This window comes from Larimichthys crocea, chromosome VII (genome assembly GCF_000972845.2).
Source record: "Larimichthys crocea isolate SSNF chromosome VII, L_crocea_2.0, whole genome shotgun sequence".
NCBI lineage: Eukaryota > Metazoa > Chordata > Actinopteri > Sciaenidae > Larimichthys > Larimichthys crocea.
In genome coordinates, this window is record NC_040017.1 from 17,810,438 (window position 1) to 17,828,389 (window position 17,952).

Consider the following 17,952-nt stretch of genomic DNA (forward strand, 5'->3'; position numbering starts at 1 on the left):
CCTGTGTCTCTACTAGGTCACGTATCCGGCGAGAGCTCTTCATAGAGGAGATCCAGGCAGCTGGAGGGATGGGGCCTGGCAGTGAGGGGGGCTCCCCTTCCCTTCGCGGGTCCAAATCAGGAGAGGGGGACAGCTGTGATGGGACAGAATCTGAGGGCACAGTGGAGACACGCCAAGGACTGGGCCTGGAGGATCACGGAGGATCATGCAAAGACCACGACATGGAGGCTGAGTCCGAGGCAGGGGGCTCTAATAACTCCCCTGCCGAGCTAGACTGCACCACCTCAGGCTTAGCCGGGCCAGGCTCCAGCTGTGGACAGGGTGGACTGGGGCTCTTCAGCCTCACAGAGGCGTCCTCCAGTAGCTCTGCCTCTAGTACTAACATCCCAGCCTCTGGCCCTGCCAGAAACCCCAGGGACAACAATCTGCGCAAGAAGAAAGCAGCCAATCTCAATAACATCATCCACAGGCTGGAGAAGGCTGCAAGCAAAGAGGATCCCTCAGAGTGGGAGTTCTAGCTCCCCCTGACCATCCTTCATCCCTCTTGTCTCATAACCTCACGACCTCTAACCTTGGACCCCTCCTGCTCTGTTCCAGTTGGAGAGTGGACACAGCCAAAGTCAAGCTCAGCAGCCATTTTTATTACATAGAAGCTTTCCCAAAAGAGGAAAGAAACAAAGAGTGGTTGGCAAAACCCTTAAAAAGAAGATTTACTGAAAACTTAGAAGAACAAAATAAGAGAACTTGCGTGTCTCTCCTTTTTTTTTTTTTTTTTTTTTAACTGAGTTTTGTTTTTGTACTGAGAAAAGCACTTAGCCGTCCTGCTGGCCTCCGGCCCTGCTGTACCTCCCCCTATCACCAGCCACTGGTGCACCAGACTGGTTAGTCCTGAGCTGGGGTCTGACCCACAGCTGGGGTCAAAACCTGGACTCAGTAAACACAGGCAAGGCCTGACACAGCAGCTGTCACAGTGATAGACACTGATAGATGATAGATAGAGACAGGAACTCTCTTACAAGAACTCTCACTTTCTTAAAGGAGATTTTTTCCGCTCTTCTTCTCACCTCCCAAGTGTCCACAAACCTCCCCTCACTCAGTGAGACGCCTCATTTTTCACACTGTAGAGTGACTGTTACAAACCCTTTGCCTTTTTCACTCACTGCGTGTGTGTGTGTGTGTGTGTGTGTGTGTGTGTGTGTGTTTGTATGTTAGGGGTTGTGTCAGTGTGCACCTGTGCGTATGTATGCACACCCAAAAATGGTGTGTGTTTGTTTGTTCGTTCTCTTCTCAATGGCAGCATGTTTTCTTTTTTATCTCACTCCTACACTCTTAAGAGGGTAGTGGAAGGCCTGCCGGCTGAGCTGCCATGGTTACTGATGTAAGAAAGATGAACTTTGACCTGTTGTGTCCCATATCCTATCCTGCTGACAGCCATGTGATGGCCAGAAGGATTTCTTAATTCCTCACAAACACACGCACTCATCTGAAGAGGAAGGAAGGAAGGAACCCCCTTTCTGTCTCCTTAAAGCCTTCTTTTAAGGATGAAGGATGATCTCTTTTTTTGATATTGCAATTTGGTTGCCAATAAGAGATTGCACAGTCTATTGACTCTAAAGAGTACAAAATAGGGAATTTTAGGAAGCATTTTTAATTAGTACAAAATAAGAACAGAAAATAAGAGAATAACAAGTTACTGTTTTTGAAAAAAAAAAAAAAAGAAGCAAATTAGAGTGGAATAATGTTGCATTGTTGAAATACGATACAATGAATTCACGTAGTACTGTAGCTGTCTGACATGGTGATACTTTACGTGTCTCTTGTTGTTTTAGGTTGTGCACAGCACATCTCTACACCCCGGCACTGGACCTGCTGGGTGTTGGTGGGTGTGTGTGTGTATGTTTGTGTGTGTGTGTGTCTGCACCACCGACAAATTTTCTCTGTTCACAAACGAACATCTTTTTATAGGCCAAATCAGGAAGAGTGTGTGTGTGCGTGTATGTTTGTTTGTCTGTGTGTGTGTGCGCGTGTCGTATGCATTTGTATTTGCCTGCATGTAAGTCAGGGTCGAGGTCAATTCACTCAGAATTAATTTTAAGATTATCAATAATGAAATTTATGACTGAAAAAATGGGTTCTAGCAAATAAATTGCAATGTACAGTGCTTGATTACTCTGTACTTCCTGTAGATTGCCGTCAAAGTGAATTCACCCCAACCCTGGTAATGAGTAGTTACCACTCTCCTCCAGTCTATCCTGTATCCAGGGATGTAAGTCTTTTGCATTGAATTCTACTGTATACACTACAAATTATAAGGCATATCACCTCCTCCCTGTCCCACACAAACCCTCAGTGCCTGTCAGCCTACTGCCTCCCCTTTGTGTATGTATGCGTGTGTGTGTGCGTGTGTGTGTGCGCGGGTGCATGTACACACACGCCTGTCAATACATGCGTGTGCCACAAGTGTGTGCGATTGAGGAGTGTTCAGTGTTTCCAATGAGTTGGGTCATATTTCGTATCTACTTGCACACACTACTAGTGCACAACTGACACCCTTCTTTAAGCTGTTTGATGCGTTACCATTACATTAATCCTCTCACAAAGTAGTGTAATACTATGATTTACTGTAGCTTGGTTTTATTGCTATTTTGCATTTATAGTTTGGTTTTTATTCTGCTTATTTATAGGTGCTGTATTTTTCATTTAATGTCTTATCATTTGAGTTGTCTATTTTTTAAGGGATTATACTGTTCCTGAGGGCAAGTAACATTTTTATTAGACGTATAGACTGCCGGCAGTATTGGTTAATATTTACAAAGATGTACTAGTTCTCATTTGTTTGTATATTCATGAATCCTAAAGTTTAGTGTCATTTCAATAGCTTTGAAAAATGTGTTCGCTACAGTTCATGCTCCCGTAAGCATAAAGCTTTTACCACAACAGTTATGCTCTTAAAATTGCTAGCTAGAGAATCAAAGGACATATCAAGATCAGTGAATATATGATAGCATATCTCTTTTCCTGTTTTCTGTTCTCCGATAATGTTTTTTTTGTTTTTTTCTCTCCGCTGTTTCTTGGGCAAGCCCGACACTAACGCTCGGCAGGGCATGCAGCTTTCTTTAGATTAGAGTCCACCCACTCGTTAATCACATTTAACATAATTAACAGGTCCAATTGTATACACTTTGTCAAATAGGTCAAATGAAATTACCTAAACTTGAGAACACATGTTAACTTGAAGGAGGTCATATCTGCCAAATTGAGATTAGAGAAGTGTACCAGCTAGCAGGTGTGCTACGCAGATTGAACAGATAGCCAGCCTATGATTATGCAGAATTTATATTGCAGTCCACGTATCAAAGCACTTAGTAGGATCTTACCTTGGACAGGGTCTGTAAACACTACAACAAGAGTACGATCCCGGGATCCTGGGAAATGTCTGCCTTTTTTTAAAAGAGAAAAAAAAAAACAAGTGGTTGTGAACCAAGCACAGACTCTGCATCCGCATCCTAACACTAAAATTGAAACATAAGATAGCTGTACCCATGTTTTCTACGTGATGAACTGTATTCCTATACAGCCCCTTATTTCAAACTACAGATAGCTGTGTGACAGAAAAGGGCCCATTGTCCTGTACAGTTGTAGATATTATGAGTAAACACCTGTTTTTATCCAAAATCTCCTCAGTCCATCTTTAAGCCTCCCCCCTTTTATCCTTGAACGCACATCCAGATATATTGGCAGCCTGTCAAACGTTACTGATAACCTCATTGCACTGCATTAAGACGCATTAGCTAAAATTGGATTTTCTAATGTATCTAATAATTGTAAACTCCTACAAAACCATTGGCTCTTCCTGTGGACGACTGATGTAAAACATCTGTCCTCTGCAGAATACTAAAGGGGTTATTGCCTTCTGTTGGACTGCTCGGACTGAAACACCCACAGTACGTTTTATGGTGATGAATAGCTACTGTAAAAGTATAAGCACTTAACCCATTCGCCATTTTATAGCCAGATCCATCAACTCACCTAAACCACGTGAGATCATCAGATTTGTGCCTTTAACTGCCAAGCAGGGCACCAAACTAGTGATGTCATTAGTTGTAGACGACTTCACCTGATTTGTTCGTAATAATATATCCCGCGAAATGATCTCTCATCCACTTCATATTGGTACTTGGTAAAGTTTATCTCAGCTCTCTGGAGAGGGTTATATATAAATGCTGGGGTGCAGTGAAAGAGTTAAAAAAGGAAAAAAAAAAAAAGAGGAGAAAACTCGTGTATTCTTACGACTGACCTGTTTTTCGGTCCGGGTCTTATTTCAGACAGTTGTTTTCCCACAATGCATTTCTTACGTTGTACATAACCTAAACTAGCAGCGAAAGGCCAGAGCATTGAATGAAGGAGGAAGCATGCAGAAACAGCGTACACTGTAATAACACTGAATTTATTCATAGGGCATTTTGTATTTTTCTGTTGTGTCAGGTTTGCTGTGACATTAATAATGGCACTACAGGTATTGATAATGACGTGTGCCAATTCTAATGGTTATTTGGAAAAGAGACGTGTAAATACGGTCGTCGATCAAGTAGCTATTGATTCACTATTGTCACAGTATGCTTTTGTTTGAAGGCAGGAGGAGAGAAGGGACGATTCAGGACTTTTCCATGATCCACAGATATTTTTCTACAAATTTAAATCAGATGATTCTATACACTGTTGAATAACATTGTAAAGGTGTAACAGATGCTGTATATCATATCATGTTTTCTGAAGTTGTAAAGCTTTACTGTATGATCTGTTGAAGTAGTGGTTATTCATTTGACATATTGGTTGTAATGGAAGCCCGAACAGCAGCACTGGTCACCATATTCAGGAAAAAAAAAAAAAAAAAAAAAAAAGAAAGAAAAAACCTCAGATGTTTTTTGTAATACTTTTAGAATATATCTTATGAAGTGGGTTTTGTAAGGAAACACTTTCCGAATCAGTGGTGCTGTATTCATAGCACACTCAGTAATACATACACACAATACAGCACAATACACTCATCCTTTAACCCCCCAACCCCTCGACTTTATTTGCGTGCTTTTTTTATTTTTATTTTATTTTCACTCACGTTGGCTCGAGCTAATTTTAAGTCTTAAACCATTTCCTCTTATCACTTTGATTTATTTTTCATGCTTAACTGTACAGGTTTTAACGCCCAGAGATCAACTCTGGAACAATAAAAACATTTCAGCGAATGCTTGCATTGCAGACTTTAAAAAAAAAAGATTAAAAAAAAGAGGAAGCAAAAAGCCAAAATAGTGAAGTAGTTTTCCACCTCTGTTTAAAAAAAAAAAAAAGAAAAAGAAAGAAAAAAAGATTGCTGACATTTTTTTTTTTTTCTTTTCTGAATGTTGCCACTTTGTGTCGTCGCTTCAGTTCACCCATAGCTTAAACCACAGTGTAGTCTGACAACCAAATGACCTGGGGAGATCTTCAACTCCCCCTTTTGGAAAGCTTTAAGATGCTTGTTGAGGCTTTAGCGAGTTCAGAGTGTTTCTAGATGATTTGTCCAACCTGTCACCAACAATGTGGAAGTAATAATTCTCATAACTTCTCCCACTGCTTTTTTTTTCTTTTGTTTGTTTGTTTGTTTTTTTTATTCTCTTGTGAGTGTGTGTGCGTACATGTGTGTTGTAGTACAAAAGGCTGCATGACTGTAAAGGGATGGTTAAGATGTTTTTTGAAAGTTGTTTCCCCAGCACTTCTGTCACTCCTGAGATGCTTTTTTTTCTCCTTTGGGGTCTCCCCCCTCCCTTTCGTTTTTCCTCACGTATCATTGTTTCTTTATCTTTCTATTTACTAAACGTATCATGTTGTTTGTTCTCAGCACTGTAAAACAGTCCCTTCTACAACATTGAAAAGCAATATCACTGTATGAAACGTTCACAATGTATTTGTTATGATTGACATTTGATTCATCATCATTATTATTCACATGCACCCTAGGTGTGATAATTGAAGTAAATCTCTTTTATACAAATACTAAAAGTGTGCTGTTGTAGTTTTTTTTTCTTTGCCCAGAAATCATGTTTGAAATGTGTTTTTTGTTGAACATTTAAATGTGAAATAAGTATTCTCAGAGAAAGAGATCAGTTAGAAAGCAGGCAGGATTAGACTTTATGGGGAATCTTAAATGTTGGACTGCTTCTGCCATTTTCAGCTTCCACAGGTGAGTTATTTTAGAAATTTAAAACAAAAATACGAAGATAAACGAGAAACCCGAATGATAAATAATTATATCTGCTCTCTGTTTTTCGACAGGCCGTTACGCGGAGCTGCAGGTGGAGTTTTCCTCTGCCGTGCGGACCAGCGCCGAGCAGAAGGAGCTCATCCTCAAGCTGGAGCACGACCTGAGCACCATCCAGGCCATGTCCTCCCTGCCGCGCCCCGACGCAGACGGGTCGGAGGTTGGGGACATGGGGAACATCCCGGAGCCAATCAAAGAGGCCACTGCAATGTTCGCTGGTATGTCTCTGGATTAAAAAAGCAGAGCTGAACACAGTGTCTATTATACACATGTTCTCTTTGGACACAAGTTCTGAATTAAGTGGAATTTTAGATGGAGTCGTACTTTTAATTCAATTTAAACCTTAAATTTAAATGTGCCTTCAGAGAAGAACACAAAATAAAGAATGTTTTAATTCGCCTCAGTCAGCCGATGTGCTGCAATAATTCTACAGATGTCTGCTGCAAGACAGCTCAGTGACAGATTTACAGGCGCTGATTGTGTCAGTGGGAGCTCTGTGTTTGTGTCCAGCTCGGCCTCTGGTGAACTCTGGTTCTTTACGTTATTTCCCTCTAGTCTTTCTCCCTTTTTCCTCTCATCTTCGTATAGATTCATAAAGTGCCTGATCCCATATTTTTATTGACTATATATGCAGTACCTTCTGTCTGAACAGACATTACTACATGTAATTAGTGTAAAAATAATTAAAAAAGTGGAATTTGCACTTCACTAAATTATGACGACTGAATGATGGGTTTACAATTTTAAAACTCTCCCAACACTCTCCTAAAAATTTTGACTACTCAACAACAGTAAAGACTGATGACTAAATATGCAACAAAGTTTTTATTTATCACAAATTTATCACTGAAAGACTCAGCTTATCTGCTTTATTAGGACTGTGGTGGTGGCGACGACATCAGCCATCGCATATTGATTCAAACATTGCTAAAAACTCTGATTGGTGCACCGAAGTATGTGACATCAGCTTTTCTTAACAGGAAACCAGCGAGAAGAACACAAAACTTTAACTTTGACAGAAGATGTTGATGTAGAAACACGTCCCTCATGATCAGAAGCTACTTAAGAAATAAGTCCTCAGGTTCTTAAACGGTTAATATTCATTCACGTGCTGGTTAAAAGTCTCAGGGACATTTAAATTGGCTGCTCAGTGGCATTGTGTTCCTGTTCTAGGTGTCAAAGACAAAACATGATGAGACATGAAAAACTTTTTGTTCTGTCTTCAAGATCTCCAGGTTAAACATCTGTGTCATTTCAGTCTCGCCTTTGAAACGATCTCCGAGCTTTTGCGTGAATTTCCCACATTGAAAAGTCTTTGTTCTAAAAGAGTTGACAGCACAGCTTCTCTGATTGAAATGAGGTGAACCTGCTGAGCTCAGGCTCTGTGGGGGGGCTGCCTGTTTTTAAATACTGCAAACTAGCCTGATTAGGGGGATTTCTCTGTCCTTACATGTGACAGTCAAGACGGGAGTCCAGTCTTGAAATGTCCACTAGAGTTAATTAAAACAGAAAATGGCATCACATATGTGCATGCATGTTAAAAGAGGAAGTGATTTCTGGCATTTACGTGTTGTTTTATCCGTGTCGTCTTCAGGTTCAGGCGTGAGCCCACATCCCGAGCTTCCTCAGGGCCAGATGGACTCTCTGCTCTCCATCATCTCCAGCCAAAGGGAGAGGTTTCGCTCCCGCAATCAGGAGCTGGAAGCTGTGAGTCACGATCTTTCTCACACGTTCTCTATTCTTGTTTCTTTTTCTGGGAAAGCTGAATTTCTCATATGTTGTGTCTGTTTCCTCTGTTACCACCCTGGCAGGAAAATCGCTCCATGCAGCAGACCATGCAGGCCCTGCAGAATGAACTGGACAGCCTGAGAGCAGACAACATCAAACTCTATGAGAAAATCAAATTCCTGCAGAGCTACCCTGGCAGAGTGCGTCTGTGTGTGTGTGTGTGTGTGCGCGCGCGTGACTGCATGACTTTTGTTTGGGTGACATTCTTGTCGTGATTTGGCAACCTTGAAATATTTAGAGGTGTCTGTTTTCTCTGCGCTGCAGGCTGGAGGTAGTGACGACACCGTGATGCGCTACTCCTCCCAGTACGAGGAGAGACTGGATCCGTTTGCATCTTTCAGCAGGAAGGTACAGGACAAACAGCTTTTAATACACACAAGTGAAAGTCTTGTGCCATATCTTGCTCCATTTTGCTGTCATAATTTCTTACTCTGATCGCTGACAACTGACCAAACATGGATGATCAGTCCTGCAGAATCAAAGGACAAGTTCTTGTTTTTTTAGTCTTCCCATTTTCAGTGAGATTAAACAGAAATAATTTATTATAAATGTTGAGAATAAGGTTCCATTTTGTCTGCCTTGGCATATGGTCAATAAGTCCTGTCTTATTTTTGGGGGGTTTGTTGGAAAATGTAGGATCTAAATTAAAAGTAGAAAGTCTGCAAAAGCATGAAATGTGAAAATCTGTGAGTATTCTCTTAAAAAGACAGTGTATTATTTTGTGGAGCCTGACTACTCTCTGTTTTCAGGAGCGTCAGCGCCGATACCTGAGCCTCAGCCCCTGGGATAAAGCAACTCTGAGCCTGGTGAGCTTCAAACAAACACAGACACTTAACATGTTTTTGTGCAACTTCTTGAATAATCCTCGTGTGTTTTTTTTTTCATCTCTCAGGGTCGTGTGATTCTTTCTAACAAGATGGCCAGGACCATTGCTTTCTTCTACACCCTGTTCCTGCATTGCTTGGTCTTCTTGGTGGGTCTCTGTCAACTCCAGAGCAGTTTCTGGCTCTTCGTCAGCTTCATTGGTGTTTTGTTTTTTTAACTGATTTTTATTTCAGGTGTTGTACAAGACAGCTTGGAGCGAGAGTATCGGCAGAGACTGCACCGCATTCTGCGCTAAAAAGTGAGTTTGTTCAGCCTGCAGTTGGATGAACGGAGTATATATTGCAGGTTTTTAATTTTCTTTTCTCGGTTACTCACAGGTACTCTGACCACCTCCACCGTTTCCATGAGAACGACCAAAACCTTTAAGCTGCCCCACAGTAACGCCACCTCGCCCCAGTCAGATGAGGCTGGTTCGACGTTCAGCAGCATGCATGTCCTGCATAAAAGTTAACCTAATCATGATCCACATGACGGCAGAGCTTCGCTTTTCTTCTTCTTCTTCTTCTTCCTGCAGTAGCTAAAATTTCCACTAGGGGACAGTTTAGGGCTGTGAACTGTAAATCACATTCTAAAATAACTTCTTGTTTTAATTTCCAGATTCTTGATCTCTAATAAGTCGTGATTAATATTCAACTCTAGGGAAACTATAACTTAAGGTTCTGTCTTATATTAACATAATAGTGAAAGCCAATCATTGATAGTATGTGAAGTTATCTTCCCACGCCAAAGGGACCACGATACTCGGGTTGTGTTAAGTTGTTTTTGTCTGGGTTTAGCTGGAACTAGAGAATTAAATTTAAATCAAGTAATAATACGTTAGCATTATAATTTATGTTTGATTGGAGAGTGTACTGTGAGAGGTGGGTTATTAAAGAGGAAGAGGTGGTGGTTATTTTAAGATGTTCTGGTGGTGGAACAAAGTATACAGCAGTTCTAAGTTTACTTGTTACTACTCTGAGGTTTTTTCGTACTTGAGTTTAACTTGATTGATTCAGTGGTAAGTATAGTTTTTAATGACGATCAAGTCCTTCTCACCTGATAGATGAGGGCTTGCAGCAGTAGTAATACACTAAAGGTTACTGAGTCTATGATCCTAATATTCTTCAAGACGAATTACTGTGCATGTTTACCTGCTTTCTTCTTTTCTGACTGATATATTCCAAATAAAGACTATGCAGCAACTTTTCTTGTATCATTTTAATTTTAGATTTATACTCTGAGATGTGTGTGTGATGGTGAATATCTTCATATATATGGATAGATATGTGTTGGGTTTGCACATGGTGTTACAGCTGATTTGTCATAGGATGCAGCAGCTACAGAGGATCAAGCCAAATTATTTGGTGGCTGGCAGTTGTTGTTGAAGTTTTCACTGCTGAGAGATGCTGAACTTCATCCTACCTTGAATAAAAAATAAAATGGGTAACTAAATAATAGAATAGACTTACCAATTTGTGCTCTCCATTAAATAAGTTTAATATCGTATTAAATATTGGGCCGCCTTCTTTATTCAAAGCAGGAACCTTCATGCTGTGAGGCGACAGAGCCAAACGCTGCACCACTGTTAATTTAGTGACTCATGCTAATGATATAATATATTAAAAAATGAATGTGTGGTTACATTACAAGGCATATCATTATGCTTAACATCACAGTTAAGGACATTAGCCCCTTTATTCTCTTTATTTTTGTTTTCTGTTTATAAATAAATAAATTATAATCATTTCTCTGTATAATAATAAATGTCGAGTTTGTTCCCATGACAACGGACGTCGCGAAATTGTCAAATGTATGAGTAATCTGTCTACATTGAGCCACATCACCTGTTTATTTCAGTCTTTTAAACTTGTTGACAACAAACCAGCTACATTCATCTGCACCGGACACCAATAACCATCAGCACCATGGTAAGATTTTAGGTCATAATAACGTAAAGAGATTAGATGTATTTATTCTTTAAAAGTTCTTTTGGTTTGGATACTGACTACACCACACCGTTATGATGTTATATAGGGACGGGGATCCAAGACCTCAAGGGGCAGCAGTTTTCGGTACCGCACCATTTCTTCCACCTCTGATGTTGATGAAACCTTGTTTGGGAGCCCAACACAAGTGAGTGAATGATATTACATATATAACTCAGATGTGGCCATTTCCCTTGGTTTTTACCATGAGAAATAAATATGCTATGTAGTTAAATTGTTTCCCTTGGCCTGCAGTTGGCACGGGGTGTTTTATTTTGAAAATCAACCCGGATTCTCTATGCCGTTTCTGTGGCAACCTCCGTGTAATTCCTCGAGCAGAAGTGAGTCAGTCTCCATAAGTCCCCATGTTAAAAACTTCACAGCAGAAATAAACATGTTTACAGCCTGGTACAAGAAACAGTTTCGGTCTCTATAGATAATTTCCCCGGTCATGACAACTGTACTGAGGGAACTCACCTGTTCAAATTATATTAAGGTTTAAAGTTATGCAGAATTAACAGTGTGGCTTTGATTGACATGTAGGTGGCTTATTTGAGCACCCAGGTCTGCCAATGATCCACGGTCCAGTCAAATAATCTATTTTGAATGAAATGACCCGGAAGTATTAACATAGTCAAATCAAATCAAATCAAATCAAATCAGATGATTATTTGTATAGCCCAAAGTCACAAAGTACATTTGCCTCGGAGGGCTTTACAATCTGTACAGGGAGTGACACCCTCTGTCCTTAGACCCTCAGGAAAAACTTGCCCACTAAAAACCTTTTAACAGGGAAAAAATGTGGAAGAAACCTCAGGCAGAGCCACAGAGGAGGGATCCCTCTCCCAGGACGGACAGACGTGCAATAGATGTCACGTGTACAGGACAAATCAACACAAACATATTGTACAATTACAATGAATGATAAAATGACAATGAATTACAATGACTGATAAAATGATTACAGTAGCAGTGGAGCCTGTGATAGAGATGGAGAGACACAGATGCACAGCAGCAGCAAATCATCAACTTACTATAAACTGTGATGGAGATAGTCGCCCTCATAAAAGCTGTTTGAATCCTCTAAATGTTAAAGAAATGTATGGCTATGAACTTTCATCGGATATAGGGAATAATACGCTGTTGCCCATAAAGTTGGAGTTAAATATTTTCCCTTTTCACATGAAATTATTTGATTGACGACGTGATTTATTCTTGATTCACAGTGAAAATTAAACCACTTTTAACCTGATGTGTATAAACAGGAATAAAAAGAGGAATGTGTCTGAAAACAAAATTATAACGTGTATTGCAAGTGTGGACAAGTTGTGGGTGTGTCTGTGAGATGTTGTTAACTAACTTTACCTCCAGGTTTCATCACATTTAGACAAATGTGGGAAGTCCAAAGCCAAGAAACAGCAGAAAGAAACCCAGAAGAACCAAGATGGAGAGACAATTCAAATCGTCACCAAAGACCTCATTCGCACCCTCAGGTAGGATAACACTCACTGATATAGATTTGTGGATCTGTGGATATGAGCAAGTGATGGTAAACTTGATTTACCCGTCATTATGCCAGGATCCCCAAAGAGTCTCCTTCAGGAGATTCCATCATTATACCTTCAACTGAGTTTGAACGCATCACATCAAACTCCCAAATTCTCACCAAGGAAGAGAGAGAGGCCCAGAAGGCGACTCGTGAGAAGAAGAAAGAGGAAGAACATGTGAGAAACACTCCAACCAAAATGGTCCTTTAACTTGTAGATTTACAATAAATAAGCCTTCACACTTTTTAAAAAATAAAACATATATATATATCCCTCATCCAGAAAAAAGCTGAGGAAATGAAGCGTCGAATGATGGAGCTAGACATGTCCCGTAAGCAGAATCCTCTGAGTGAGGAAGAGGTAGAGGCCCGGGAAACCCAGAATCGCTTGGTGGAGAGGGCCAACCAGTTACAGCTGGAGGAAGACGAGGAGATCAGAACGTTCAACCAGGTAGTAGGCAAATGTGGATGATGCAATGTGAAGCTGTCACTCATTACCTGAGTGCCACTGAGTTTGTCTGTGTCTGTGTTCCCTTTAGCTGATTCTAAATGCCAAGTGTCGAGCCATATGTGACGCCCAGATGCAGGAAAAGAAACTGTGCCAGGCCGAGTATTTAAAAGAGGAGAAGCGCCTGGATGCCATGATGGAAGCGGTGCGCCGCAAGGCCTTGGAGAATGAGGCAGAGATTTGTGAGCTGCGCAAACAACAGAGAATCAGGTTATTTCACTCGACCCACCTCATCAGGCAGTAAAGGCGAAGAGCTTCCAGGTTAGCATAGTTCTCATTTGTGTGTCATGTTATATTTCAGCAAGATGCAGGAAATTCGTGACCAGATCCAGAAACATCTGGATGACGAGATAATTCAGAACGAGATGAAAGAGCAGGAGAAGCAGCAGATACGAGAGAACCAGGAGAAGATGGACCTGGAAGATCTCAAGGTGCACGCCATGCACAATAACTTAGTAAGTGAGATATAAGTGAGAACAAGAATATACAACCTGTCTGGTTGTCTTCTTCTTCCAGTACCTGGAAAAGAAGAAAGAGGCGCAGCAGCGCCTGCATGAGGAGGTCATGCGCATCAATGAGGAGACCTCACGGGCCAAGGAGCAGAGGATGGAGGAGGAGAAGCTGGCTGACATGAAAGATATGGAATACAACCGGAAAAAAATGGTCAGATGAAAAGCTCCATAGACTATCTCCATAGACAGACAATCATTTGTCACATACAGTTCAATAGCTGAGTTTTTAGTTTTCCAAGGGTGTGCTTGATATCTTTCATGACCTCCGCAGGAGAAGGAGGCAGAATATGAAGCAGAGCAGAGACGAATCAAGAAGGAGAAGGACTTGGAGATTGCCAGGCTGAGAGCTCAGCATGAAAAAACTAAAGATCGCAAAGCAGAGGAGGTCAGTATCTGACCACCGCCTTAAAGCTGCTACCTGCTGAGTTCAGCTATCTAAACTCAGCTTTCATACAGATTCATGGGAATTTTAGTGTGTCTGTGTGTTGTAAAGGATGAGCTCCATGCTCGGAGGCACCAAGAAAGCACAAACAGGGAGTGGAGGAGAAAAGAGTTAGAGCTGGCTGAAAAGAAAGCCCAGGAGGAGGCAAAGCTGAAAGTGGCTCGCTTGGAGCAGGTTCAATATAAAGAGCGCTTCCTGTCTATGGAGGCCGGACGGAAGAAGGCAGAGTTTGAGAGGGTGCTGAAGTAAGTTTATTTTCACATCATCAAACCATCTTAAGAATCAGAGGAAACGTAGAATGCCACTTACATCCTGCAGCAGTAGGTGTTTTTAGTCAGTTTCGTGTCTACTTTGTCCACCCCAGGGTGGAACAGGAGGCGATTCTCAAAGAGAAGGAGTTGAAGGAGAAGCGGTGTCAGGAGGCCCGGCGTCATGCGGAGGAAATGCGACAGCAGGTGAAAGAACATGAGCTCTTAGCCATAGCGAAGCGCAGAGAGACCTTCAGGGAGGGCGATGGGTTGATCGAGCAAGCCCGGCAGAGAAGTATGCGCCTTAATGAGATTAAAGAGAGGAAGCTGCAAGAGCTCAAGTAAGTACAGGCGAGACGGTCTTATGTGGAAGCTTTATTGTGAGTGTGTGTGTGTGTGTGTGTGTGAAGTGAATTAAACTGACATGTATTTGTCAATGTGTAGGGCTGCAGGGCTCTCTGAAATGTACTGCAGTGAAGTGGAAAGGAAAGCCCGAGCTGGACTCAAGAAGCCATCATATTTTCTTAAGAAGTGAAAATGTTTTAAGTATTAATGTAACTTTAATATGTATAGGAATGAACCAATAAAAAGTGTTTCAAGAGCCTTTCATCACATGTTTCAGTAGTTCATGGTGTTCTTAGGGTTGATTCTCTAAATGGACACACACCCACTGACGACTCAGGAGACTGGGTACAATTTTTTAGTTTTTATTCAGGCTAGTTTAAGCCACTGGCCTGTATTCTTCCACCTCCTTGTTTGTTCATGCCACTAAGCATTAATGACGGAGGAAACAGGACAGGAGAGTGGGTGGATTCGTGGATAAAATTTGACCCGGTAGTTAATACTGCACGGACCGGTATCGTTAAAAATCACACCCATTGTTGTCCAAAAATGAATCGATGACATGTTCCTTCTCTAGGATGAACACGCACACTGTAGTTTATTTCATGTCAATGCTGAATACACCGCTTTGCTGCTGAAAATACACACGTGTGTCAATACGCAGCTGAAAACAGTCCCCTTTTTACTCCTGTTTGAGTCACAGACAGAAAAACTACAGTGCTCAGGATATTTAGGGAATTACTTGCCCTTTAAATATATCTATGTATTCATAACCCATTTTCAAAGGTTTATGTCTTCAGTAGGAATAAAGAGGCTCGAGGCTGAGCGCCAGACAGGCTGGGGGAAGTACTGAGTCACACAAGTATTGATAGCCTTGCCATTTAAATGTTACAGTAATATCACAATGGTCTCTGAATTTTTACATAAGTCATGATGGTAAAGAGACAAATGTGAGCTGATGGTGAGCCCTCAGTGAGGAAAGATCTGTTTAACAGCTGACAAAGAAAGAGGGGCTGACGTTTGCACTCAAACACACACACACACACACACACACACACACACACACACAGGGAACGAATATGCTGATCAGTGATTCAGGTCCCACTGATGGCTGCCTGCGTTTGAGTATGACTGAATTTGACTGCATTATTCATGAGAGGCCTCCTCTTGAAGAGCACCTCAGCTCACGGCCATTAAAGACTAATGAGACTGGCAGACCACACACACACACACACACACACACACACACAGTTTTTTGGAATGTTTTGATTTAAAAGTGTTGTTTTTTTTGTTGTTGTTGTTTTTCCTAACCCTTTTTTGTCCACGGAACTTGATGATGTCACATAGGCTGTGTCCGAAATCACTCACTCATTCCCTACTCCCTACTCCCTACATAGGGAAATACATGCAGTGCACTATATAGTGAGCTTAACAGAAAAAATGTTCGGACACTTTCGGACACTTCTCTTGGCGCCGGTAATTACGTCGGCTGAAAAGAAGCCCAGGAGGAGGCAAAGCTGAAATGGCTCGCTTGGAGCAGGTTCAATATAAAGAGCGCTTCCTGTCTATGGAGGCGGCCGGAAGAAGGCAGAGTTTGAGAGGGTGCTGAAGTAAGTTTATTTTCACATCATCAAAACATCTTAAGACAGAGGAAACGTAGAATGCCACTTACATCCTGCAGCAGTAGTGTTTTTAGTCAGTTTCGTGTCTACTTTGTCCACCCCAGGGTGGAACAGGAGGCGATTCTCAAAGAGAAGGAGTTGAAGGAGAACGGTGTCAGGAGGCCGGCGTCATGCAGAGAAATGCGACAGCAGGTGAAAGAACATGAGCTCTTAGCCATAGCGAAGCGCAGAGAGACCTTCAGGGAGGGCGATGGGTTGATCGAGCAAACCCGGCAGAGAAGTATGCGCCTTAATGAGATTAAAGAGAGGAAGCTGCAAGAGCTCAAGTAAGTACAGGCGAGACGGTCTTATGTGGAAGCTTTATTGTGAGTGGTGTGTGTGTGTGTGTGTGTGTGTGTGTGTGTGTGTGTGTGGTGTGTGTGTGTGTGTGTGTGTGTATGAAGTGAATTAAACTGACATGTATTTGTCAATGTGTAGGGCTGCAGGGCTCTCTGAATGTACTGCAGTGAAGTGGAAAGGAAAGCCCGAGCTGGACTCAAGACCATCATATTTTCTTAGAAGTGAAAATGTTTTAAGTATAATGTAACTTTAACATAATAGGACTGAACCAATAAAAGTGTTTCAAGAGCCTTTCATCACATGTTTCAGTAGTTCATGGTGTTCTTAGGGTTGGCTCTCTAAATGGACACACACCCACTGACGACTCAGGAGACTGGGTACAATTTTTTTGTTTTTATTCAGGCTAGTTTAAGCCGTCATTAAATCCCACCGGCCTGTATTCTTCCACCTCCTTGTTTGTTCATGCCGCTAAGCATTAATGACGGTGAGGAAACAGGACAGGAGAGGGGGTGGATTTGTGGATAAAATTGACCCGTTAGTTAAACTGGCATACCGGTATCTTTAAAAATCACACCCATTGTTGTCCAAAAAAATCGATGACATGTTCCTTCTCTAGGATGAACACACACACTGTAGTTTATTTCAGTCAATGCTGAATACACCGCTTTGCTGCTGAAATACGCAGCTTAAAACAGTCCCCTTTTTACTCTGTTTGAGTCACACAGACGAAACACTACAGTGCTCAGGATTTTAGGGAATTACTTGCCCTTTAATATATCTAGTATTCATAACCCATTTTCAGGTTTATGTCTTCAGTAGGAAAAAAGAGGCTCGAGGCTGAGCGCCAGACAGGCTGGGGGAAGTACTGAGTCACACAGTATTGATAGCCTTGCCATTTAAATGACAGTAATATCACAATGGTCTCTGAATTTTTACATAAGTCATGATGGTAAAGAGACAAATGTGAGCTGATGTGAGCCCTCAGTGAGGAAAGATCTGTTTAACAGCTGACAAAGAAGAGGGGCTGACGTTTCACTCAAACACACACACACACACACACACACACACACACACCACACACACACACACACCACACAGGGAACGAATATGCTGACAGTGATTCAGGTCCCACTGATGGCTGCCTGCGTTTGAGTATGACTGAATTTGACTGCATTATTCATGAGAGGCCTCCTCTTGAAGAGCACCTCAGCTCACGGCCATTAAAGACTAATGAGACTGGCAGACCACACACACACACACACACACACACACACACACCCTAACCCTAACCCTAACCCTAAGGAAACCAAAAAAGAAGGAGTGAGGAGTAAAATAACATTAATTTTGTGGTTTTCTCCAGGTGCTCTGTTTCCCAAAAAAACAAACAAACAAAAAAACTTGTTCAGATATTGTTTATATTTATTATATTTTGTATTTGACGCTTTTGTAGCTTTTAGTTAG

The 17,952-nt window shown here is 41.5% G+C and overlaps 2 protein-coding genes across 6 annotated transcripts in view; both read left to right on the forward strand.

The window, feature by feature from the left end:
* cux1b (cut-like homeobox 1b) overlaps positions 1-10,149 on the forward strand; it is a 60,002-nt gene extending 49,853 nt beyond the window's left edge. For 3 of the 4 annotated variants that reach the window (XM_019252824.2, XM_019252826.2, XM_019252828.2), the window contains one exon: positions 17-5,345. In XM_019252824.2, coding sequence (XP_019108369.2) covers positions 17-518 — 502 coding nt within the window. In that variant the 3' untranslated portion in view covers positions 519-5,345. Of the gene's footprint in view, positions 1-16; positions 5,346-6,309; positions 6,514-7,889; positions 8,003-8,106; positions 8,224-8,347; positions 8,432-8,832; positions 8,890-8,975; positions 9,057-9,141; positions 9,207-9,285 lie in introns of those variants that run through there. The other variant, XM_010746224.3, reaches the window with a different exon arrangement.
* Positions 10,150-10,735: 586 nt separating this feature from the next.
* On the forward strand, positions 10,736-16,140 carry LOC104931244 (cilia- and flagella-associated protein 45). Of its 2 annotated transcripts, XM_010746204.3 has the most exons (12): positions 10,738-10,875; positions 10,982-11,080; positions 12,304-12,425; positions 12,512-12,656; positions 12,762-12,929; positions 13,018-13,196; positions 13,288-13,417; positions 13,503-13,649; positions 13,770-13,883; positions 13,992-14,185; positions 14,305-14,529; positions 14,633-14,797. In XM_010746204.3, exons 1-12 carry the CDS (start codon positions 10,873-10,875, stop codon positions 14,721-14,723), a joined length of 1,617 nt encoding a protein of 538 aa, XP_010744506.2. In that variant the 5' UTR covers positions 10,738-10,872; the 3' UTR covers positions 14,724-14,797. The 2 variants fall into 2 exon arrangements, with proteins under 2 accessions (XP_027136436.1, XP_010744506.2); XM_027280635.1 differs by lacking the exons at positions 14,305-14,529; positions 14,633-14,797 and adding an exon at positions 16,078-16,140 and having other exon boundaries at positions 10,736-10,875; positions 13,992-14,121.
* Positions 16,141-17,952: the final 1,812 nt, after the last annotated feature.